This window comes from Hypanus sabinus, chromosome 5 (assembly GCF_030144855.1).
Source record: "Hypanus sabinus isolate sHypSab1 chromosome 5, sHypSab1.hap1, whole genome shotgun sequence".
NCBI lineage: Eukaryota > Metazoa > Chordata > Chondrichthyes > Myliobatiformes > Dasyatidae > Hypanus > Hypanus sabinus.
This window is the reverse complement of record NC_082710.1, coordinates 176518165-176545679: the sequence shown is the minus strand read 5'-3', so window position 1 is coordinate 176545679 and position 27515 is coordinate 176518165. Positions and strand designations below refer to the sequence as shown.

The window sequence follows — 27515 nt, the reverse complement described above, 5'->3', positions numbered from 1 at the left end:
CAACCCATGACACCGCTTTCAACAAATTCTGGACCTATATTCCCAGATTCCATTGTCCTACCGCAATCTTCAGTGTCCTATCACTCACTGTGTATGACCTATCCTGGTTGATACTATGAAGAACAATACTTTGCATTTGCCTGTATTAAATACCAGTTGTCATATTTCATTTCATTTCATTTTTCAGCTGGTCCAGATCCTGCTACAAGCCATGATAGATTTCCTCATTGTCCACTACCCCCCCCCAATTTTGGTGTCACCTGCAAATTTGCTGATCCAGTTTACCACACTATCATCTAGTTCATTGAGAGAGATGACAAACAACACCGTACCCAGCACCGATCCCTCTGGCACTCCACTAGGCACAGGTCTCCAGTCAAAGAGGCAACACTCTACTACCAAGCTCTGGCTTCACTGACAGAGCCAATGTCTAATCCAATTTACTACCTCATCTTGAATGCTGAGTGACTGAACTGTCTTGATCAACCTCCCATGTAGGACCTTGTCAAACGCCTTACTAAAGTCAATGTAGACAACATCCACTACAACTCCAATTTAAACAATTCTGCGCCCCTCCTCCCCTGTTCACCACACCCCCTCCCCCCACCACCATGTGAAGCACGAGCAAACCTTCCTGTGAGGATGGTAGACCTCCTCCATCTCCAGTACAGTCCATCTCTTTTGTGCAGGTCCCACCTTCCCTAGAAGAGAGTCTAATGATCCAGATATCTTGTGCCCTCCCTCCTGCACCAACTCCTTAGCCATGAGTTAAAGGTTGTAATCTTCATATTTTTGTTCTCAGTAGTGTATGGCATGCATAGCAATCCTGCAGTCAGAACCCTTTAACTTGGCACCTAACTTCCAGAACTCACTTTGCAGAACAGCATCACTTTTCCTGCCTATGTCATTGGTACCTACATAGACCACAACCTCTGGCTGTTGACCATCCCACTTTGGAAAGCTGAGGACGCAGTCCAAGATGTCCCAGAGCTGGTCACCCGGGACACAACGTACCATCCAGGAATCTTGTTTTCATCCACAGAACCTCTTTTTCATTCTCCTCAGTAAAGTATCCCCTATCACCACAAGTTGCCTCTTCTACTGCCCCCTCCCCCCACCTTCTCTTCTGCTAGGTCATCACTTGGCACAGTAACCAAAGTACCCGTTGTTGTGGTGGATGGCCATAGGGGTACTTTTTTAAAAAAAAATTCAATCTGTTTTATAGGTTTTAAACAAAAAAAGGATACAAATCAGAGGAGAAGTTATAAGAAACACATAATGCAAAAAGTGTACAAACAACAAATACTATCAAAGTCACAGAAACCAGAACTCCTCCTGACAGATCATAGGAAAAAAAAAGATTAGAAATTTTTGATACACTAACCTAACCTAAAACAAAGAAAAAAGAGACTGGGCAGTCCATTTGAGGATAAAATTAATAAAGGAAAAAGAAAACATACTTCTAGTCAGTTCTGAACCTTTATGGATGACAAGGGACAAAAACGAAACAAACAAAAAACAAAAATAAAAGTTTACCTGAAAATATAAAAGAGAGAGAGGAAAAAATTTAAATCAAATGAAAATATTGAATAAAAGGTCACCAGACTTGTTCAAAATTAAAAGATGTGTCAAACGTCCAGCTTCTAATTTTCTCCAAACTTAAGCAGGACATAATGGAGGAGAGTCAATAAAAAACAGTCGGTGGATTAGAATCTTTCCAGTATAACAAGATAGCTCTCCTAGCCAGTAAGGTTGAAAGGGCTGTCACATGTTGAGAGGAAATGGGAACACTTCCTGTTTCCTTTGGAATAATCCCAAAAATTGCAGTAAGTGAGTTAGGTTATAAGTCCACACCTATAACTTTTGATAACATTCTAAAAACATCCCTCCAAAAATTGTTTAACTTTGCACAGGACCAAAACATATGAGTTAGAGTAGCCACCTCGGCGTTGCATCTGTCACAGGTGGGGCTTATGTTAGAAATATATACACTAGTTTATCTTTGGACATATGCACCCTGTGTACTATCCTAAACTGAATTAGGGAGTGATGTGCGCAAATAGATGAATTATTAACTAGTTAATAAATTTTACTCCATTGATCATCTGAAAGTGAGTGCTGAAGTTCCATTTCCCAAACACATTTAACCTTATCATTAGGCATCATACGAGCATTCATTAATGGTTTATATATAATGGCTGTCAATCGTTTTTGAAGTAGTTTGAGCTGAAAAATAGCATGTATCATAGTTCAAAAAGCTGGTGGAACACAGCAGGCCAGACAGCATCTATAAGGATCCCCTACAAGGATCTATAAGGATGCTCCCTGGCCTGCTGTGTTCCACCAGCATTTTGTGTGTGTTGTTTGAACTTCCAGCATCTGTAGATTTCCTCATGTATCATTTTGGTAATTGAACAAATGGATAATTCGGTAGAAAATCAGATTAAAAATTCCTAACTTGCAAGTATCTAAAAAAAATGTGCACTAGATACAGTATATCATATTTATCCACTAACTGTGAAAAAGACAAACAATCCTCTGAAAACGATCTAAAAAAGTTTTTATTCCCTTGGTTTTCCAAATTAAAAAGACCTTATCCAGAGTTGATGGTTTAAAGAAAAAATTAAAATGGATATTACGAGAGAGTACAAAGTTATTTAATTCAAAAGACCTACGAAACTGAAACCAAATTTTTAAAGTATGTTTAACAATTGGACCAAGACCTTGTCTACCTATCCTGGAGAACGAAAAAGGAAGAGGAGCTCCTAGTAAAGAAGCTAAAGGAAACCCCCTTACTGAATTGTCCTGCAAATGTAACCATGAAGGGCAGTCCTGGTTATCTATACCGTGAATCCAGAAGATGGTATAATGAATATTAATTGCCCAATAATAAAATCTAAAGTTTGGTAGCACCAGTCCTCCATCTTTTTTGATTTTTGCAATAAAGATTTATTCACTCTGGAGCTTTTATTATTCCAAATGAATGACAGGATCATGGAATCTATTCTATCAGAAAACATTTTCGGAACAAAAGATGGAACCACTTGAAATCTATATAAAAATTTCGGTAAAATAACAATTTTTATAGCATTTATTCGACCAATTAATGACATCGACATAGACGACCATTTAGAGAGTATTTGTTATGTATATTCAATTAGAGGAGAAAAATTATACTTATATAGGTCTTTAAAATTTTTATTAATTTTAATACCAAGTTAAGTAAAATAGACTTTAGCAATATTAAAAAGTATTTGATCATAATAATCAGAGTAATTATTAATAGGAAATAATTCACTTTTATATAAGACCATAAGATATAGGAGCAGAGAAAATACTAAATTCAGTGAATATAGATAACATAAAGGAAATAGATTTCCTAGCGTCTGAAATTTAAACTAATAAATCATCCACATATAATGAAACCTTGTGTAGTTTATCCCCTCTCTTAATACCCTGCACAGAATTAGAATCCCTAAGATTAATAGCAAGTGGTTCTAAAACCAAATTAAATAATAAAGGACTGAGAGGACAACCCTGACAGGTTCCTCTATATAATCTAAAGTAAGGAGACTTTTAATTATTAGTTATAACTGCAGCCACTGGGGCTTGATAAATCAGTTTGATCCAGGAAGTAAATCCCACACCAAAATTAAACCTCTTCAAAACCTGAGACAGATAAGGCCACTTCACCCCGTCAAAAGCTTTCTCTGCATCCAGAGACAAAATACATTCAGATTCTTTAACTGAGGGGGAATAAATGATATTTAACAGTCTTCAAATATTAAAATGTGAGTACCTATTTTTAATAAATCCAGTTTGGTCATTTGAGATAGCAGTAGGCATAAAATTCTCAAGTCTATTGGCTAAAATCTTAGAGAGGATTTTAAAATCTACATTCAGTGATGAGATAGGTCTATAGGATGCACATTCCAATAAATCTTTTCCTTTTTAGGAATCAATGAAATTAATGCCTCACTAAAAAGTTTTTGGAAGATTCCTAGAGGATATAGAGTCAGTAAAAGTTTGACAAAGGTGTGGTATAAGCATTTCATTGAAAGTCTTATAAAATTCCATTGTATACCCATCTGGTCCTGGAGCTTTCCCTAATTGCAAAGAGGATATAGCTTTAACTATTTCCTCCTGTTTAATAGGTGCATCTAATGTATTAATACCTCGAGTTGAAATTTTATGTACATTTAATTTTTGCAAAAATCTATTCATAATAAAAGTACTATCAGAGAATTCAGATTTATAAAGATTGGAATAAAAATCCATAAATGTCTTATTAATTTCATAAGGATCTAATGTTTCAGTTCTGTCTGGTCTGCGTATTTTCAAAATCTGTCTTCTACCCATGGCCGCTTTTAACTGACCAGCCAAAAGTTTACCTGACTTCTCTCCATGTATATGAAATAAACTTTTAATTTTAAATATTTGCTGTTCAATATTGAAGGTCAGAAGCAAATCATATTGTATTTGAAGTTCAACCCTTTCCTTATATAGATCTTCAGTAGGTTTTACTGAATACGTTTTGTCTATCTCTCTAATTTTATTAGTAAGCACTGACAGTTCCCCTTTAGTTTTCTTTCTAAAAGCTGCTGAATATGAAATTATCTGTCCCCTAAGGAAAGATTTCATCGTATCCCATACAACCAAGTTTGACATTCCTTCAGTCGTATTAAATTCAAAAAATATGGAAATTTGCTCCTTAATAAAACTAACAAAGGCTGGGTCCTGTAGCAATATGGGGTTCAATCTCCACTGTGACATTTTCAAAAAACTATCAGAGAGCTTCAGGGTTAATTTCAGAGGCGCGTGATCTGACGATGCAATGACATCATACACACACTCAACAACAGAGTGCAGCAAACGTGTATCTAAAAAAAAGTAATACATTCTAGAATATTTATGATGAACGTGAAAAAAATGAAAAATCTTTTTCATTAGGGTGTTTATATCTCCAGATATCTACCAGGCCATATTCTAGTAGAAAAAAATTAATATAAGCCGCCGCTTTATTGGGAAGCGACGGATTGGTTGATGGCCTGTTGATCCCCGGATTCAGACAGCAATTAAGGTCACCACTCATAATCAGATTATATTCATTCAGATTCGGTAGCTCAGAGAAAAGCTTCTTAAAAAATTCAGAACTGTCTAAATTAGGTGCGTATACACACACCAAAGCTACCCTTTGATCACATAATAAACAGGTAACAATTAAATATCTTCCAATCGAATCAGTAATAGTACTAAAATGTACGAAAGGGATTTTAGAGTTAACAAAAATAGATACCCCTCTAACTTTACTAGTCAACCAAGAATGATATAAAGGGCCTTTCTAAAATAAAAAAAATAGTCATCATCTTGTCTCCATATATGATTTTCTTGCGCAAAAATACTATCTGCATTAAGTGATTTTAATTTCTTAAAAATCTTTTTACGCTTAATAGGATGATCCACACCATTCAGATTCCGAGAGATTATATTAATTTTATTAACATCCATGTTTAAGATTTAATTTGATATTTTATAAAGAAAACTAATGCACAGGCACACATTTAACCAAAAGGAACAGCTATGACTAGCAGGAGTGAGATGTTTGAGAGAAAATATCCATCAAAAAAACTGCCCAATCAAGAAAGGAAACCTATTCTAATAGCACACCCCCCACCTGCAAAGCCCAAAAAACAGTTACTAATAAGCTGATCGCATGCTAACTAATAACCCTTGACCCTATCCTCCATTTTGCAGCTACGCATATTAAAATTGAAATACTCATCCCCCCACAATTTAGCCATAATAAAAAAGACAAACAAATTTCAAATATTGCAATGTTATGTCTAACAATAATAAAAACGTAACTGGTGACGGCCATCTTAAATTCATCTAAAGTATATTAATCACGTACTCAGAGAAAAGTGAATCCAAGCAAATAAAATTAAAACTAAAGTTCTTTCTTTCAAAAGAACTTACAAGTCATACAGAAAATTAGATGAATATATATATATATATATATCAAACCTAAAACTATATTAATATTGAGACAAACAAAAGAATAGAAAAAATAATTCAAGCCAGGTCCTATACAGACCTCTATAATATAATACTGTAAAAGTCCCCTACAAAGCAATTATGAATATATACTAATTATTAACAAATAAAGAGAAAAATTAAATCAGCCAAGTCCCATATGGACTTTCAAAAAATGTAGAATAGACTTTGCTCAGAGCATCTCTAAACATCTCATACATCAGAGTTACCTATTCAGGTTACATTCGGCTTAGCTTGGAGATTTTTTATACACTGCCAGCCCTCATCAGGGGAGTAGATCCTCTGTGGCTGAGAATCAGCAGGAAAGATTATCAGCCACGCTGGGGACCGAAGGGATGGATGGAGATTTTTCTTATACATTTCACTCATGACTTCTCAGTATTTCCTTCTTTCGGCAAAAATCTCAGGGGGAAAATCTTCAACTATACGGATCATTCGGGAGGCAGAGGCAGAGATAGATAGGAGTTATCAGGAGGTAGTCACACCAAAGAACCAAGATTTAGGCAGATGGGTGACGGTCCAGAGAGGCAGGGGGAGCAGGCAGAGAGAGCAGAGCACCCCTGCGGCCATTCCCATTAACAATAAGTATACCGTACTGGATACCGTTGATGGGGATGACCTACCAGGAATGAGTTGCAGTGGGTCCTGCCTCTGGCACAGAGGTTGAACCCTCAACTAGAAAGGGGAGGAGGGAAGAGAAGAGAGCGATAGTTTTAGGGGATTCCATAGTTACGGGGGCAGATAGGAGATTTTGTGGGGCAGATCGGGAGTCTCGGATGGTATGTTGCCTCCCTGGTGCCAGGGTCCGGGACATCTCAGATCGGGTGCAGGCTATTCTTGAGAACGAGGGCATGAACCCAGATGTAATGGTCCATGTAGGGACCAATGATGTAGGTAAGGTGAGTGAGGGGGTCCTGCTTAGAGAGTTCAGGGAGTTAGGAGTGAAGCTGAAAGGCAGGACCTCCAGGGTGACAATCTCGGTATTGCTACCTGTGCCACGTGCGAGTGAGGCGAAGAATAGAATGATTATGCACATTAATACGAGGCTGAGAGCATGGTGCAGGAAGGAAGGGTTCAGGTTTTTGGATAATTGGTCCTTATTCCAGGGACATTGGGATCTGTTTCGAAGGGACAGTCTACATCTGAACCGGAGGGGTACTAACATTCTTGCAGGAGTGTTTGCCAGTGCTGCTCGGGGGGGTGGGGTTTAAACTAGATATGCAGGGGGCAAGGATCCAGATCCAGAGGGTTGGTCAGAAGGAGCATGGGGTTAAATGTGTAGAAGGTTTGGGTGATCTTGAGAAGGTCATCAAAATTCAAGGTGCAATTAGCCAGATGGAAGATCAAGGAGCTTGAAGTTCAAAGTACAATAGATAGTGTTTTAAGCAAAGAGAGGAGGAATGGGCTAAGAATTCTATACTTGAATGCGCGTAGTGTCAGAAATAAGACAGATGAGCTTGAAGCTCAGATGAAAATGGGGAACTACGATATTGTTGGGATAACGGAGACATGGCTGCAAGGGGATCAGGCCTGGGAATTGAGTGTACCAGGGTATACGTGCTATCGTAGAGACAGAAATATGGGAAGAAGGGGTGGGGTGGCCCTGTTGGTGAGGAATGAGATTCAGTCCTTAGCAAGAGGTGACTTGGGAACAGGGGAAGTAGAGTCTGTGTGGATTGAGCTGAGGAACAGTAAGGGTAAAAAGACCCTAATGGGTGTTGTGTACAGGCCCCCAAACAGTAGCGTGGATATTGGGTACAAGTTGATTAGGGAGTTAACATTGGCATGTGCTAAAGGTAATGCAGTAGTTATGGGGGATTTCAACATGCAGGCACACACAGCCAGCAGCCAGCTCGCGGCTTTCGATCTTCCATCTCCCACAACGCACCAGGCAGCAGAACCAACTTCGAGTCCGCCCGCCTTCAGAGCCACGAAATTCCAGCACCCTGAAGGCGCGCTAGTCTTCTAGGCCACGTCCTTGGCATATCGCTCTCTTCTCCTCGTAGCTCATACCTTCTAATCCAGGCAGCATCCTGGTACCCCTCTTCCACATCCTCTCCAAAGACACCGCATCCTTCCTGTAATGGGGCAGGCAAAATAGCACTTCAAATTCCAAGTACTGCTGAGACAAAGTTTTACAGACTACCACCAGCACCTCCTCCTCCTCCTCGTCCTCCTCCATCCTCATCCTTCTCCTCCTCCGTCCTCCTCCTCCTTCATCCTCCTCGTCGTCCTCCTCCTCCTTTTAATGGCAGTTGGCAGTCCAACTTAAAGGTGCATTCCCACCACCAACTGGACTGGAGTGTGTTGTAGAGAGTTGGGAAATAAATCCCCTACTATTTGTTTATCAAATGAAAACTAAATTACCCCAAAGAGCCCTATTGTTTGTAAATAATAAAAGACAATATTGTGAATTAAATTCAATTCAATTGCATTTCTTAGTAAAGTTTAGAAAACTGAAAAATGTCAAAAACCAAAGCTAGTCGTGCAGCCTGCATTTGCTTTCTTTCAATCTTCACATTGTAAAAGAATATGTTCTACTCTTGCATAGTGATAAAGCCTACACATCCCAGAGTGATGTTTTCCAACAAGATACAAGGAAGAATTAAGCACAGTATGCCCAATTCTAAGTCAAGTCAATATAATTCCTTCCCTTCTTGTTTTACCCCCTTCTCCCATCAATCCAACAGTTTGGTGTATTCTGTAATGAAAACTTATGCCCATTATCCCATGTCTTGCCATAATCCTCTATTCGTAACCCCACCAACCCCTGAGATTCTGATTTGTTCAGTGGAAGGTCTGTATCCACAGATGAACTTTTAACAGCTTTTTTGGCCAATCAATCAACCTGCTCATTCCCCTCAACATCTCTATGTGCAGGGACCCATAAGCAGAAGACATGTAGACCAATGCTTTGAATATGAAATAAAGTTTGAAGAGCTTCCAGCGGTAAATCTGACCTACTGCTGGAATGAGCTGTTTTAAGAAAAAGAATCTGAGCAAATTATAACTTTACAAGGACAAATTTCCTCCACCCACTCTTAGCCACACAGCCAGAATCAAGTACAGATCTCATTAAGTTTAATAGAGCTGTATCATGACTTCCTGACTCCTGTACTGTATGCCCCTAGTGATGAAGGCAGGCATTTCATGCACACCTTTTTTTGCCACACAATCTATTAGCATTGCCAACATCAGGAAGACTGGACTTGGACCCAAAATTCCTCTGTACATCAATGCCAATAACTGTATCCTTTCCACTTGCACTTGACCTTCCGAAGTGCTACACCTCACTTGTTCAGATGAAACTCTATTTGCCATTTGTCCGCTCAGATCTCCAAATGATCTGTGTCCTACTCTATCCTTTGACAACTTACTTCACTACCCACAATTTAATTCAACCAATATTTGCATTGTCTGCAAAGTTGCCAACTCACCTGTCTACAACTTTGTCTCAGTCATTTATATGTTGTATATATACTGTGTGTAGAATTCCCCATGGATCCTGTGCAGCTCAGAATGTTCCAAGGTTTATTTACTATCAAAGTTCACACTCTGAAATTCTTCTTCTCCGATTAGCCATGAAGCCACGAAAGAAAAGAAAGGTGACATGATCTTCAAACCCCAAATCCCCCCTCCCACACAAAAGAAGCAAACAGGAACAGAATAAGCACATTAACCTCCAAATCCCTCCTCCCACATAATAAAGAACAAAATGGGAACAGGCACTTCAACCCCAAAATCCCCCTCCCTGCAAAAAACATGAGCAAGATCAGGCAAAAAACACAGAATATTAAAAAGCTATAGGAATGAAAAAAGAATTCTAGTCCAAGTCCACATCCAAAACACAGAAAACTTGGGTAACACTCTCCAGGCAAAGCAGCAGGCCTTTCCCTCTCTGGCAGTGAGCGATTAAAAGACAGGCAGCCGTTGTTCACCCTCCACTTTCACCTCAATCTTAATCATCGGGATCAACCCACCATGAGAGGCTATTCAGTTTACTAACTAAAGCCCATGTAGTCAACATCCACTGCTCCCGTTATAAATCACCTTCTTCACCTCCTGAAAAACCTCAATGAAGTTTGCAAGACATGCTCTGCTCCACACAAAGCCATCCAGATGCGAGCAAATCCAGTCCCAGAAAATACTCTCCAATCACTTCTCCATCACTGGTGTAAAATCCATCGGCTATCATGAATTCGTTCTTTTTTCTAGTGCACTTAATGTTTATTAAAGCAAATGCAGCAATATACGGCAAACATCCAGGCAAGCAAGAGGAGATCAAACCTTTTCTGGTCAAACCTCCCAGACTGTTTGCTCCCTTACCTGCAATTTAGAATGATGTAGAATGTGACCATAATCTGACTTTAGACCAAAAACCCCATCCAGTGATTACTTCTCACGTCCTGAATGTGTCAATTCAGTGCTGAGCTATAGCTCTGCATGTGGCAGATGCTCAAATAGTCTTATTAAAGACGTGAAGGCATGTGCAGTCCATTGCAACTTATGAGATACTCCTCCCACCCAGATTTTACACAGAGATGCACACGATTCCAGCAAAGTTTAAATTTACAATAATTTACCTCTCTCTGAACTACCTCTTTAGATAGAAACTCCAGCATCACTAATATAACTGATAGTAGCCTTTTAAAAAATATTTATTTATTAATTAAATTTTTAGAAAATTACAAAGAATAAATGTAATGATAAAATAGTAAGATAGAGAAAAATAATATTAACCCTCCCCCCTTAACCCTTGTCTAAAGAAACAAAAAAAAGAAAGAAAGAAGAGAAAGATTGCCTGGATATCAGAGGATCCCCAGATGCTCCATGGAGTTCAAAATAATTTTAATATTTATTTTTACTTTCCCCAATTACTTGATAATTTTATCTTCAAAGGACCTATGTATTTAATCCTATCTTTTGTAGGTATGGGAGCCAAATTTTCAAAAATATATCATATTCATTTCTTAGATTGTATGTAATTTTTTCAAGTGGAAGACAACTATATATTTTATTATTCCAACGATCCATAGTTAAATATAAATCAGATTTCCAAGTAACTGCGATAACTTTTTTGGCTACTACCAATACAATTTTTATAAAGTTTTTCTGATACTTATTCAATTTAAGTTTCGACATTATCCCTTCAATGTCTCCTAATAAAAATAATATTCGGCTATGTGTGAGTTGTACTCCAGTAATTTGTTCCAATAAACGTCTTAGATTTATCCAAAATGATTGAATTTTAAAACAAGACTAAGTAGAATGTAAAAAAAGTACCGATTTCTTGATTACATCGAAAACATTGGTCAGACATATTTGAATTTAATCTATTTATTTTCTGTGGTGTTACATATAATTGATGTAAAACATTATATTGTACTAATCTAAGTCGAACATTTATTGTATTTATCATACTATCAGAACATAATCTTGACCAGCTTTTTCCATCAATTTTAATATTCAAATCAGATTCCCATTTTTGTCTTGATTTATGAATTCCTGATTTATTGTCTGTTTTTGAATCAAATTGTACATACAAGATGTAATTTTTTTAATTTTTCCTTTTTGAATTAATATTTCTATTTCACTAGGTTTTGGCATCAACATTGTTTGACCCAGCTTTTCTCGTACATAAGCCTTTAATTGAAAATAACAGAAAAGAGTGTTGTTTGATATTTTATATTTATTTTTTAATTGATCAAACGACATCAATATACCTCCTTCAAAACAATCACCTATATATTTAATCCCCTTTTGGAACTAATTATGTAAAAGTTTATTATCCATTGTAAAAGAAATAAGCCTATTTTGAATTAAAGTCCTTTTTGCTAATAAAGATTTCTTTATCTCATCGTCCATATTTACCTTATTCCATAAATCAATCAAATGTCTTAATATAGGAGATTCTTTTTTTTCCAGTATCTATTTGAATTTCCATTTATATATAAAATCTTCTGGTATATTTTCTCCTATCTTATCTAATTTTATTCTAATCCATGCCAGTTTTTCTTCATCAAAAAAGACGCAATAAATCTAAGTTGATTTGCTTTATAATAATTCTTAAAGTTTGGAAGTTGTAAACCTACTAAATCAAATTTACATGTCAATTTTTCCAATGATATTTTTGACATCTTTCCTTTCCAAAGAAATTTCCTTACATATTTATTCAGTTCTTGAAAAAACTTTTGAGGTAATTGTATGGGTAAAGTTTGGAATAAATATTGCAATCTAGGAAATATATTCATTTTTACAGCATTAACTCTACCTGTTAATGTTATTGCTAACATCATCCATTTATCAAGATCCTCTTTTACTTTTTTTAATAATGGCAAATAATTTTGTTTATATAAATTTTTTACATCATTATCAACTCTAATACCTAAATATTTTATCCATTTATTGGCCATATAAATTGAGTTACTAATCGACATTGATTATAATTTCCTTTGGTAAGGGGTAAAATTTCACTTTTATCCCAATTTACTTTATACCCTGATACTTTCCCATATTCTTCCAATCTAAAAGATAATCTTTGTAAAGATTGCAATGGGTTTGTTAAATAAATCAAAACATCATCAGCAAATAAATTAATCTTATATTCTTCTTGATTAACTCTAAAGCCCCTGATGTCTGAATCTGTTCTAATTAATTCAGCTAATGTTTCTATTACCAATACAAATAGAGCAGGTGATAATGGGCAGCCTTGTCTAGTTGACCTCGTTAAGCAAAATGGTGTTGAAATCCGACCATTTGTAACTACTTTAGATTGAGGATTAGTATTTAAGGTTTTAATCCGTTGCATGAAAGATTTTCCTAACTCATATTTTTCCAATACCTTAAATAAAAGATCCCATTCCAATCTATCAAATGCTTTTTCTGCATCCAAAGCAACTGCCACACTCATTTCCTCTCTTTTTTGTGCCAAATGAATTATACAAAGTAACCGGGTTATATTATCCATTGATTATTTTTAATAAAACCTGTTTGATCCATATGTATTAATTTTGGTAAATATTTAGATATTCTATTAGATACAATTTTTGCTATTATTTTATAATCTGTATTCAACAAAGAAATAGGCCTATATGAGGTTGGTTTTAAAGGATCTCTATCTTTTTTTGGCAATACAGTTATGATCGCTGTTAAAAAAGATTGTGGGAGTTTATGCATTCTTTCCACTTGATATATTAATTCCATAAAAGGAGGAATCAATAAATCTTTAAATTTTTTATAAAATTCAGGAGGAAAACCATCTTCTCCTGGGGATTTATTACTCTGAAGTGATCCTGAAGCTTCTTCAACCTCTTTTAATGTAAAGGGCATATCTAATCCTTTCTGTTCTTCCAAATTTAATTTTGGAAGGGTTATTTGTGATAAAAATTTATCTATCTCAGCAATCTTATTTTGTGATTCTGATTGATATAGTTCAGTATAAAATTTTTTTAAAGTTTCATTAATTTCTAAAGGTTTATAAGTAACCTTATTTACACTTGTTCTAATTGGATTTATTGTTTTAGAAGCCTGTTCTGTTTTCAACTGCCAAGCAAGAATCTTATGTGATCTTTCACCTAATTCATAATATTTCTGTTTAGTTCTCATAATTGCTTTTTCTGTACGATATGTCTGGAGTGTATTATATTGTAATTTTTTATTAACAAGTTGTCTTCGTTTTTCTTCTGTCATATATCTTTGAGATTCTTTTTCTAACTTTATGATATCTTTTTCCAATTGGTCTATTTTTGCCATGTATTCCTTCTTAATTTTAGATGTATAACTTATAATCTGACCTCTTAAATATGTTTTCATCACATCCCATAATACAATTTTATCCTCAACTGAATGTAAATTTCTATCAATAAAAAATTGAATCTGTTTCTTCATAAAATCACAAAAATCTTGACGTTTTAATAAAATTGAATTAAATCATCTACAGACCGATTCCTCCTTATCCATCATTACCATTGTCATTATCAAGGGGGAATGATCTAACAGTATTCTTGCTTTATATTCCACACTTTTCACTCTATCCTGAATATTTTTTGATAATTAAAAAATCAATCCTTGAGTAAGATTTATGTCTATTTGAATAAAATGAATAGTCTCTTTCTCTTGGATTAATTTTTCTCCATATATCAATCAGGTTTAAATCTTTCATTAATGATAAAGTTAGTTTTATTACTTTTGATTTTGTAGCAGCTTTAGTTGACCTATCCAAAACTTGATCTAAACAAAAATTAAAGTTTCCACCTATTAATATTTTATCATGTGCATCAGCCAAGTTCAAAAAAACTTCTTGTATGAATTTTGCGTCAATTTCATTTGGTGCATAAATGTTCATAAAAGTCCATAATTCTGAAAAAAATTGACAATGTATAATCACATATCTCCCCACAGAATCAATTACTACATTTTGTATTTTAATTGGTAAAGTTTTATTAACCAAAATTGCAACTCCTCTCGATTTTGAATTAAATGAAGCTGCAATGACATTTCCAACCCAATCTCTCTTTAATTTCTTATGTTCTGTTTCTGTTAAATGTGTTTCTTGTAAAAAAAGCTATATCTCCTTTCATTTTCTTTATATATGTTAAAACTCTTTTTCTTTTCACAGGTCCATTAAGTCCATTAACATTAAATCTTAAAAATTTAAGTAAATTAATCATTCATAATACCTTGGGAACTCTTTAAAATTCTCCATGTTACTATGAGTCTCTTTTCTTTTTCAATCTTTTTATTAAATTTCATATAAAAAAGTAACATAATATTATATTAAATAGGTTATAAATACACTAGATTTGAGGTTAAATTAGTAATAAGATAACAATATCTTATTAAAATATCAGCAAAAAAATCGTACAATAATCAATCAAACTTATATTGATTATACATGAAAAAAATAAGAATAATCATCAAAAGAAAAAAATATATAAAAATGCAAGAAAAATAGTATATTAAAAAAAATATACCTAAACTAACATGGGCAATAATAATAGTTTATATGTATATGATAGTGTCAAAAACTCCGGAACTCCATACCTGAACAAGAATAAAAAGAGAAAAGGTCTGGAAGAGGCCAAATTAATTCATATGAACGTCGAATGAACGGTCCCCAAGTTTCTTCAAATTTAATTGATGAATCAAAAATAGTACTTCTATTTTTTTCTAAGCTCAGACAAGAGATAGTTTGAGAGAACCACTGAAACGTGGTAGGAGGGTTTACTTCTTTCAATTTTGTAATATAGACCTTCTGGCCATTAGGGTTGCAAAGGCGATCATTCGTCTAATTGAAGGGGAAAGTCGACAACCATCCTCATTTGGTATACCAAAAATTGAAGTGATAAAATGAGGTTGTAAATCAATATTCCAAATTGAGGAAATGGTAGCAAATATGTCCTAACAATAGTTATATAAGGTGGGACATGACCAAAACATATGGGTCAATGAGGCCACATCTGAATGACATCTGTCACATTGAGGGTTAATATGAGAATAAAATCGAGCAAGCTTATCTTTAGACATATGAGCTCTATTTACGACCTTAAATTGTATTAAAGCATGTTTAGCACATATAGAAGAAGAATTAACCATTTGTAGAATTTTTTCCCATTTTTCTGTTGATATATTATATTGAAGTTCTTTTTCCCACTCTTGTTTAATTCTACCTGATACTTCTGGTTGTATCTTCATAATCATATTATAAATAAGAGCCACTAATCCCTTCTGACAAGGATTCAAGGTAAAAATCATATCTGAAAAATCTATCAAAGTTGAATTGGGAAAGGATGGTAGAATTTTATATAAAAAATTTCTAATTTGTAAATATCTAAAAAAATTAGATTTAGGTAACTTAAATTTGTTGGAAAGTTGGTCAAAAGACATCAAACTACCTTCAGAAAAAAGATCACGAAAACATATTATACCTTTCCTTTTCCATATGCTAAAAGCTTGATCTGTTAAAGAAGGTTTAAAAAAGAAGTTAAGTAAGATAGGGCTATCAAGAACAAAGTTTTTCAGAGTAAAAAACGTAGGAAATTGAAACCAAAGTTACTATGAGTCTCTCCCCAACCATCCAAGCAAAAAAGAAGAACAATAGAAGAAAGGTAACTAATATATAAGAAAAAAAACAAAATACCCCCCCCCACTAATATTGTGAATAAAAAGAATACAACATTACCCCCCCCCCCTATTTTACGGGTCATGGCAATCGCCATGATTGGACACGTGAAACTCGCAGCCATCGATCAGGAGCTCCTCCAGCTCCCCCGCAAAAAAAAAAAGAAAATATATTAGTGAAGAAAAAAAAAGAAAATAATTAGTCTCTACTCCCAGTTAATACTCCTCAACTTTTTTTTTCCTTATAAATGTCCGTCAAGTCCAACCTTATTTCAGTCTTCATCATTAGTCCACTTCATTGCTATAATTCTTTACTCCTCCTCGTGGATATCAGGTAGTTCTTGTACAAACTTCTCCGCTTTCCGGTAGTCAACGAAAAATCATCTTTCTTCGTTATCCAGGAAAATTATCAATTTTGCTGGGTAGCTCAATAAAAATTTATAGCCCTTTTCCCATAAAGATATTTTCACTGGATTAAATTCCTTCCGCCTCTTCAGAAGATCATAACTTATGTCTGGATAAAAAAAAACTCTTTTCCCTTCTAACATCAATGGCCCATTTATCTTTTTAGCACCTTGAGTAGCTGCCTTCAAGATCATTTCTTTATCTTGGTAGCTTAAGCATTTTATCAAAATTGATCTTGGATTTTGATCTTGTTGAGGTCTTGGTCTTAAAGCTCTGTGTGCTCTTTCAATTTCAATTACTTGGCTTCTTTCTTTCATTTCCAAAATTTTCGGAATCCATTCTTGGAAGAATTTTATTGGATTTTCTCGCTCTGTACCTTCCATAAGACCAACTATTTTAATATTATTTCGTCTACTAGAGTTTTCAAGCACATCTATTTTTTCCAACATCTGTTTTCTTTCTATTGTCCAGGCAAGATTATTGTCTTCTATCTTATCTATTCTTTCAGTGTTTTCTTCCATTTTTCTTCCATTTCTTTAACTTTATTATTCATCTTCTTTTGTTTTTCCACCACATTATCGAGTGTAATCTGCATCCTTCTTATATCTGTTCTTATAGCATTTAATTCATTCATCATATATATCAGGGTATCTCTTATGTCTCCTTTAATCTCCTCCTTCTTTTCCTCTTCTTCTTCATCTGTGTTTCCCAAAGAATCTGATTCCACTTCTGATTCACTTCCAATTTCACTTCCAGCCGTAGTTGGGATTTGTAATTTTGTTAATATCTGTTCATGCATACTTGTTACTTCGCGCATGCGTAGTTCTTGCTGCTTCTTCTTAGAGACCGCCGACATTGCCGCAACTTCCTGTCCCGCATCATCAGAAGTGCCATGTACTTCACCGGGAGGAGATCCAACTTGAGTACGAGGCTTCGCCGAGATGGTTAGGCCTTTTTCCCCGCTGATTTACACAGTCTTCGAAGTAGTAGCTTTCTTCTGTTTCGGTTTAGGAGCCATATCTAAAAATAATCCTGAGTTGCTTATAAATAGTTTCTAGTAGGTATTTGTTAACTCTTCTTCATTTAAACCCTATTTCATTACTTTTTACGAGGGAGCTGGATTCCCAACGTCTAGAGCCTACGTCATCACGTGACGCCCCCCATGGATTCGTTCTTGAACTATGGAACAACATTCACTATCTCCAATTCTCCAGCATTCCACCATTACCCTCTGTCTTCCGTGGGCAAGACAGAGGAAGGAGTTTTGTCAAAATGCCAGAAATCCCAGAAATTTCCTCTCTTGCCTCTCTCATTTACTGGTGGTGATGAATCAGCATATGGAGGAAAATTGAAAGTTAGGCTGAGTGGTGTCATAGCAACAACCTCTCACTCAATGTCAGCAAGACCAAGGAACTGGCTTCAGAAGAGGGAAATCAGAGGTCCATGAGCCAGTCCTCATTGGTGGTGGATCAGAGGTGAGAGGGTTAGCAACTTTAAATTCCGGGTTGTTAGTATTCCAGAGAACCTGTCCTGGACCCAGCAAGCAAAGTTATTTGTGAAGAAAGCACGGCAGTGCCTTTACTTCCTTAGCAGTGTGCAGAGATTCAGCATGACATCAGAATCAGGTTTATTATCACCAGCATGTGATATGAAATTTGTTAACTTAGCAGCAGCAGTTCAATGCAATACATAACCTAGCAGAGAGAGAGAAAAAAATAAATAAAATAAAACACAATAATAAATAAACAAGTAAATCAATTACATATGTTGATAGAATACATCGAAAATTTTGACAAAAATTTATAGTTGTGTGGCAGGAAATGTATTGACCGGCAGCAACATGGCCTGATGTGGGAACACCAATACCTTTGAACAGAAAATCTTGCAAAAGGTAGTGGATTTGGCACAGTGTATCATGGGTAAAGCCCTCCTAACCATTGAGCGCATCTACATGAAACACCTTCATGTAACAGCAGCATCCATCATCAGAGATCCTCATCGCCCAGGCCATGCTCTTTTCTCACTGCTGCCATCAGGTAGAAGGTACAAGAGCCTCAGGACTCACACTACCGGGTTCAAGAAGTTACCAGCCCTCAACCATCAGACTCTTGAACAAAAGGGGATAACTACACTCACTTGCCCATCCAGTGAAATGTTCCCACAACCAATAATATTTCCTTGGATTGTTTTTGTTATTTCATATTATTGATTGCTATTTATATAATTTTGCTTTTGTACAGTTTGTTGTCTTCTGCACTCCACTGGATCTTTCATTGATCCTGTTGCAGTTACAGTTCTGTAGGTTTGCTGAGTACGTCCGAAGGAAAATGAATCTCAGGGCCTGTATACGTACTCTGATAATAACATTTACTTTGTATAGATCAGAATCAGAATCAGGTTTATTATTATCGGCATGTGTTGTGAAATTTGTTAACTTAGCAGCAGCAGTTCAATGCAATACATAATATAGAAGAAGAGAAAAAAGAATCAATCAATTAAAATATACCGTATGTATATTGAACAGATGAAAATCATCAAAAAACAGAAATAATACATATTCAAAAAGTGAGCTGGTGTTCATGGGTTCAATGTATATTTAGGAATCGAATGGCAGAGGGGAAGAATCTGTTCCTGAATCGCTGAGTGTGTGTCTTCAGGCTTCTGTACCTCATATCTGATGGTAACAGTGAGAAAAGGATGTGCTCTGGGTGTTGGAGGTCCTTTACAATGGATGCTGTCTTTCTGAGACACTGCTCCTTGAAGATGTCCTTCCTGGGTACTTTGTAGACTCGTACCCAAGATGGAGCCAACTAAATTTAAACCCTCTGCAGTTTCTTTCGATCCTGTCAGTAACCCCCCATACCAGACAGTGATGCAGCCTGTCAGAATGCTCTCCAAGGTACATCTACAGAAGTTTTTGAGTGTTTTTGTTGACATAGCAAATCTCTTCAAACTCCTAATGATGTATAGTCGCTGTCTTGCCTTCTCTTTAACTGCGTTGATATGTTGAGACAAGGTTAGATCCTTAGATATCTTGACACTCAGGAACTTGAAACTGCTCACTCTCTCTACTTCTGATCCCTCTATGAGGATTGGTATGTGTTCCTTCATCTTACCCTTCCTGAAGTCCACAATCAGCTCTTTTTTCTTACTGACATTGAGTGCAAGGTTGTTGCTGCGACACCACTCCACTAGTTGGCATATCTGTACTCTCTCATCTCCAACTGAGATTCTACGAACAATGGTTGTATCATCAGCAAATTTTCAGATGGTATTTGAGCAATGCCTAGCCACACAGTCATGAGTATAGAGAGAGCAGAGCAGTGGGCTAAGCACACACCCCTGATTTACACCAGTGGTGATCGTCAGCGAGAATGAGATATTATCACTAATCCACACAGATTGTAGTCTTCCAGTTAGGAAGTTGAGGATCCAGTTGAAGGGGGAGGTACAGGTGCCCAGGTTCTGTAACTTCTCCGTCAGGATTGTGGGAATGAGGGTGTTGAATACTGAGCTATCATCGATAAACAGTATCCTGACATAGGTTTTTGTACTGTCCAGGTGATCTAAGGCCGTGTGAAGAGCCATTGAGATTGCATCTGACGTTGACCTATTGTGGCGATAGATCCCACAGGCCCTGGGGATTTATCCACTTTATTTCTCTTTGAAAGACTCAAAACCACCTTCTACTTTATTTCAAAATGTCCTGGTACAGTAGGATTTCACAGAGTGATTTCACTATCTTTCATAATCTAATCCTCAGCGAACAACTTTTGTTACCCTTTTGCTTTTAATGTATGTAAAAAATGCCTTGGTATTTTCTTTAATCATAATTGCCAATGGCATTTCATGTCCACTTTTTACCCTCCTTATTCCTTGCTTGTGTTCTTTCTGGCTTTCTTTATATTCCTGAAACATCCTGTCTGAATTCAGCTTCCAAATATTTAACGTGTTTCATCAGGCAGCATGTGTGGAGAGAAAAACAGTTAATGTCTCAAGTTGATGAACCAGGAAAGATTAGAAATCAATAAACGTGATTGCAAGCAGCTTTAATACTTATGCGTTATGAATTCATGTTGAATTTTTCCTAATGACTATTATTTCTCCATCTGTCATTAACTACAGGTTCAGGAAGTAAACCTTGGATTCAGATGACGGGATACCATGGAGTGGGAGTCCAGCTTGTGTGTAAATCCAGTGGATGGTATCCTGAGCCAGAGATCCAGTGGATCGGTGGGGATGGAAATGCATTAACAGAGGCTCAGACAAAGTACCACAGAGACTCGGGTCTTGTAAATGTTGAGAGCAGTGTTGGAGTAACGAGGCAATCATCGGGCAAACTGCAGTGCATTATCAGGAGCAAAGTTTTGAAAATAGAACATACGGCAATTATTACAATATCAGGTTTGTAAATTATGATGTTTGATCATTGAAGAAGAAAGATGATCTAATTTCTACTGAAAACCTAACTACCAAAGAATAGTTTGTCTCCATAATGTCTTTGCCAAAATCTTATACCTGTTGAAGACTGTCACTTGTATTTAAACTTAAGTCTACTGTTAGTGACAATTTTGCTGTTTGTGCATCTTTTAAATCTAGCACACCATTAAAGGCCAATTGAATCCACAACTTGTCCATTTAGGTTGGACTTCAACACAGATATTTTCAATCCTTTGATACTCAGGTGAATCATAAATTCCATCTGAGTGGATACAACTTGGAACTTTTCCAAAAACATTAACATTACAAAACATTTCCCGAAGTATTAACATCTGTTGCATTGACCTACCCTTGAACTATTGACATTGCTATGCCCAAGATGAAAGTTCTGTTGATGTTGCAGCTATGGTCCGATTTAAAGAAAATCTATAAAAATAATCATCCAGATTACTACTGAAAACTTGTATAATTTGGTCCAAGCTAATACGATCAGAGTGGAATTCCTGGCTAAATGATCAGTGTGGGAAAACCCCTCATAATTTTGTATACCTCTGTGAAATCTCCCCTCAGTCGTCTACATTCCAGTAAATAAAGCTCAAAGCAATTCAATCTCGTCCCATAACACAGGGGCTCAGGTTTCGGTAAATTCCTTGTAAATTTTCTCTGCACTCTTTCAATCTGATTTACATCTTTCTGGTAGGCAGGTGATCAAAACCGGACACAATACTTCAACTTAGGCTGCACAAACATCTTAGTCAATTTGTACCTAACATTCCACTCTTGTACTAAATACATTGATGTGTGAAGGCCAATATGCCAAAAAGTTTTCTTTATGACTCTTATCTTTTCAAAAAAAAAATTTCTTTATTTGAAACACCACTTTCAAAGAATTTTGGACTATATTCCCAGATCCCTCTGTTCTACCACACTCCTCAGTTCCCTACCACTCACCGTGTAAGACCAACCCTGGTTGGTTCTACTGAAGTGCAACACCTCACACTTGTCTGTATTAAACTGCATCTGCCATTTTTCATCCCATTTTTCCAGGTCTTCCAGATCTGCTGTAAGCCCTGATCATCTTCATTCCTGTTCAGTAACCCCCAATCCTGATGCCATCCCTAAATTTGATGATGTAGTTTACCACATTATCATCCAGTTTGTTGATATGGATGACAAACAACAATGTACCCAGCACCGATCCCTGCGGCAGACCACTAGTAACAGGCCCCTAGTCAGAGGGGCAGCCATCTACAATGGTCTCTGGCTTCAAACGAGAAATCAAAGTCTCTTGCAATCTTGAAAGTCAATTGACTGAACCTTCTTCACCAAACTACAATGCACTGCCTTCTCAAAGGCCTTGTAAACAATATCCACTGCCTTGCCTTCATCAACTTTCTTTGTAACTTCCTCAAAATCTCTGTAAGATAGGTTAGACAAATTTATCACACGCAAAGCTGTATTAGCTATCCTGATCAGTCACTGTCTATTCAAATACTTTTATATCTGGTCCCTTAGAACTCTTCCCAAAAACTTTCCAGTACTGACCTCAGGCTCATATGCGGATAATTTCCTGGCTTATTCATAAACAGCAGAACAACATTAGCTATCCTCCAATCCTCTGGCACCTCACCTGTGGCTAAGGATGTTTAAAATATCACTGCTGGGGTCCCTGTAATTTCTGCATTAGCCTCCCACAGGGTCTGAGAGAATATCTTGTCAGATCCTGTGATTTATCCTCCCTAATTTGCCTCAAGACAGCAAACACCTCCTCTTCTGTAATCTTTATCAGGTCCATTAACTCACTACTGCACAGCCTCACATCAATAGATCCTCTCTCTCTCTCTCTCTCTCTCTTTCTCTCTCTCTCTCGAGTAAATACCAATGCAAAAATCCACTTAAGATCTCCTAAATGTCTGTCAACTCCATGCATGGATACCACTCTGTTCTTCCACATGTCTTCTTTCAGCCCTCCTGATTTTCTTCTTGCATTCCTTTCACTCCTCGAGTACCTCATTTGTTCCTGCCTGCCTATACCTGTTATGTACCTCCTTTTTCTTCATTAGGACCACAATATCTCTTAAAAATAATGCTCCCTAAACCTATTATCCCTGCCACTTATTCTGACAGGAACAGACAATCTCTGTGCTCTCAAAGCTTCCCTTTTGAAAGCCTCTCACTTAACAAGTGAACCATCGCAAGAAACACTCTTGTCACTATCTACACTTGCCAGATCGCACACTCTCTCTTTTGGATTTCCACGTAGTGAGTAAGGAAACTTTCTTGAGCACATTTGACAAACTTTTTCCCATCCAGCTGTTTTACAGTATGGGAGTCCCAGTCAATATGTGGAAAGTTAAAGTTACCAACTATCACAGAAGCAAGTCCTTTGGCCCATCTACTGCATGCTAAAAATACTTAAATTGTCTGCTCCCATCAACCTGCACTGGGACAGTAACCCTACCGTCCATGTACCTATCCAAACTTTTCTTAAACATTGAAATTGTGATCCCATGCACCACTTGTGTTGGCAGCTCATTCCAAAACCTCATGACCCTCTGAATGAAGAAGTTTCCCCTCATGTTCTGCTTAACCTTCTCACCTTTCACCCTGAACCCATGACATTTGGTTATAGTCCCACCCAACCTCGAGAAAAAGCCCACCTGCATTTACTTTGTCTATAGCCTCATAATTTTGTACACCTCTGTCAAATCTCATCTCAATTTTCTACGTTCTGAAGTATGCAGTCCCCACCTATTCCATCTTTCCTTGTAATTCAAGTCCTTCAGATTCTTGTGAATTTTCTCTGTACTCATTCAACCATGTTTACATCTTTCCTGCAAGTAGGGGTCCAAAGTTGCACACAATATTCCAAATTAAGCCTCACCAACACCTTAAACATCTTCAATGTAACATCTCATCTCTTGTACTCAATACATTGATTCATGAAGGCCAATGTTGCAGAAGCTTTCTTTATGGCTCTATCTACCTGTGACACAACTTTCAACAAATTTTGTACCTGTATTCCCAGATCCTTTTGTTCTATCACAATCCTCAGTGCCCTTCCATTCACCATGTAAGACCTACCCCGGTTGTTCTTACTGAAGCGCCAAATGTACTTCTCTGCAATAAATTCCCTCTGCCATTTTTCAGCTGATTTCCCCAGATGATCAAATCCCCCTGCAAGTCATGATAAGTCTTCCTCACAGTCCACTACACTCCCAATCAGGGTGTTATCCGCAAATTTGCTGATCCAATTAATCACATTATCATCTAGATCATTGATATACTGTAGATTGCAAACAGCAGAGGACCCAGCACTGATCCAGTAGCACACCACTAGTCACAGGCCTCCAGTCAGAGAGACAACACTCTACTAACTCTCTGGCTTCTCCCATAAAGCCAATGTCTAATCCAATTTACTACCTCATCCTGAATGCAGAGCGACTGAACCTTCCTGACCAGCCTCCCATGTGGGCCCTTGTCAAATACCTTACTAAAGTATGTCATCAATTTTTCTTGAACAACTCAATAAGATTGGTTAGACATGCCTGACCACGCATGAAGCCATTCTATCCTTCATCGGTCTATCTCTATCCAAATACAGAGTCTATAAAAAGTATTCCCCCCCCCCCCCCACCGAAGTTTTCATGTTTTATTGTTTTACGACATTGAATCTCAGTGGATTTAATTTGGCTTTTTTGACACTGATCAACAACAAAGACTCTTTCATGTAAAGTGAAGACAAATTTCTACAAATTGGTCTAAATTTATTTCAACGAATACAAAACAACTGATTGCACAATTACTCTCCCCCTTCAAAACTCCTCAAGCTCTGTCAGAATGCATGCTGATTATGACTGAACAGCCATTTTCAAATCCAGCCCCAGATTCTCAATTACGGTCTGGACTCTGACTTGGCCACTTGAGGACATTAACGTTGTTTGTTTTTAAGCTATTCCAGAGTAGCTTTGACTTTATGCTTGGGGTCATTGTCTTGGTGGAAAACAAATCTCCCAAGTCACAGTTCTCTTGCAGACTGCAGCAGATTCTCTTCCAGGATTTCCTTCTATTTTTCTGTATTCATTTTACCCTCAACCTTCACAAGCCTTCCTGTGCCCACTGCAATGAAGCATCCCCACAGCGTGATGCAGCCACCACCATGCCTCACGGTCGGGATGGTGTGTTTAGTCTGATGGCCAAAAAGCTCAATTTTGGTTTCATCAGACCATAGAACTTTCTTCCAGCTGATTTCAGGTCCCTCATATGCCTTCCGGCAAACTCTAAACGAGATTTCATGTGAGTTTTTTTCAACAGTGGCTTTCAATTTGCCACTCTCCCCTAAAGCTACGACTGGTGAGGCACCCAGGCAACAGTTGTTGTATGCACAGTCTGTCCCATCTCAGCCACTGAAGCTTGTAACTCCTCCAGAGTTGGCATAGGTGTCTTGGTGGCTTCCTTCACGTGTCCTCTTCTTGCACGGTTATTGAGGTTTTGAACTGAATTGAATTTAATTGACTTTATTACTTGCATCCTTCATATACATGAGGACTAAAAATCTTTACGTTACTTCTCCGACTGAATGAGCAATGTGCAATTTACAGCAATTTTTAATAAATAGTATATACAACAGGACAGTCAATATAACATAGAAATACAATTGTATCAGCATGAACTAATCCGTCTGATAGTCAGGTGGGAGAGGCTGTCCTGGGGACTGTTGGTCCTGGTTTTTATGCTGCGGTACTGTTTCCTGGATGGTAGCAGCTGGAACAGCTTGTGGTTGGGGTGATTCAGGTCCCCAAAGGTCCTTCAGACTCTTTTTACACATCTGTCTTTGTAAGTATCCTGAATAGTGGGAAGTCACATCTACAGATGTGCTGGGCTGTCCGCACCACTCTCTGTAGAGTCCTGCGATTGAGGGAATGACAGTTCCCATACCAGGCAGTGATGCAGCCAGTCAGGATGTTCTCAATTGTGCCCCTGTAGAAAGTTCTTAGGAGTTGGGGGCCCATTCCAAACTTCAACTGTCTGAGGTAAAAAATCTGCTGTTGTGCTTTCATCACCACACAGCCGGAATGTACAGACCACGTGAGATCCTCGGAGATGTGTATGCGGAGGAACTTAAAGTTGTTTGCCCCCAATCCCAGATCCATTGATGTCAATAGGAGCTAGCCTGGTTCCAATCCTCCTGCAGACCAAAACCAGCTCCTTTGTTTTTGCAACATTGAGGACGGCTGATTTACAGCTGTGCCATATTCTTTCCATTTCATGATTATTGACTTAACTGGACTCCAAGGGTTATTAAGTGACTTGGAAATTTTCTTGTATCCATCTCCTGACTTGAGCTTTTCAATAACCTTTTAGCAGAGTTGCTTGGAGTGTTCTTTTATCTTCATGTTGTAGTTTTTACCAGGATACTGACACCAGCAGCTGGTCCCGGATGCAGGTGTATTTTTACCACAGTCCATCGAAACACCTCGACTGCACACAGGTCACCAAAAACAGATTTCTGTAAACTAATTACAGTCGGCCCTCCTTATCCGTGAATTCCGCATCCGCGAATTCAACCAACTGCGAATCGAGAAAACCCGGAAGTGCTCTTCCAGCACTTGTTGTTCAATGATGTACAAACTTTTTTTCTTGTCATTATTCCCTAAACAATGCAGTATAACAACTATTTTACATAACATTTACATTGTATTGTGTATTATAAGTAATCTAGAGATTATTTAAAATATACGGGAGGATGTATTAGGAATTTATCCACCCTGATTAGCGTCAGGGTAGCAAACACCTCCTCCTCTGTAATCTGCACATGGTCCATGAAGTTGATGCTGCTGTGCCTCACTTCTAAAGACTCTGCATTCCCCTCCTGAGTAAATACAGATGCAAAGAATTAATTTAAATTTCCCCCATGTGTTTTGTTTCCACAATATAGACAATAGGTGCAGGAGTAGGCCATTCAGCCCTTCTAGCCAGCACTGCCATTCACTGTGATCATGGCTGATCATACACAATCACTACCCCGTTCCTGCCCTCTCCCCATACCCCTTGACCCCGCTATCAATAAGAGCTCTATCTAACTCTCTCTGGAATGCATCCAGGGACTTGGCCTCCACTGCCTTCTGGGGCAGAGCATTCCACATATCCACCACTCTCTGGGTGAAAAAGTTTTTCCGCATCTCAATTCTAAATGGCCTACCCCTTATTCTTAAACTGTGGCCTCCAGTTCTGGACTCACCCATCAGCGGGAACATGCTTCCTGCCTCCAGCATGTCCAATACCTTAATAATCTTATATATCTCAATCAGATCCCCTCTCATCCTTCTAAATTCCAGTGTATACAAGCCCAGTCGCTCCAATCTTTCAACATATGACAGTCCCGCCATTCCGGGAGTTAACCTTGTGAACCTACGCTGCACTCCCTCAATAGCAAGAATGTCCTTCCGCAAATTTGGAGACCAAAACTGCACACAATACTCCAGGTGGGGTCTCAC

At 37.5% G+C, this 27515-nt stretch overlaps 1 protein-coding gene across 1 annotated transcript in view; it reads left to right on the top strand.

Annotated features, from left to right (window-relative positions):
- The window catches only part of LOC132394658 (butyrophilin subfamily 1 member A1-like), an 80564-nt gene that overhangs the window by 14605 nt on the left and 38444 nt on the right, over nucleotides 1-27515 (top strand). The window contains exon 4 of the mRNA XM_059971021.1: nucleotides 20704-20982. Within this exon, the coding sequence (XP_059827004.1) occupies nucleotides 20704-20982 (279 nt within the window). The remainder of the gene's footprint in view (nucleotides 1-20703; nucleotides 20983-27515) is intronic.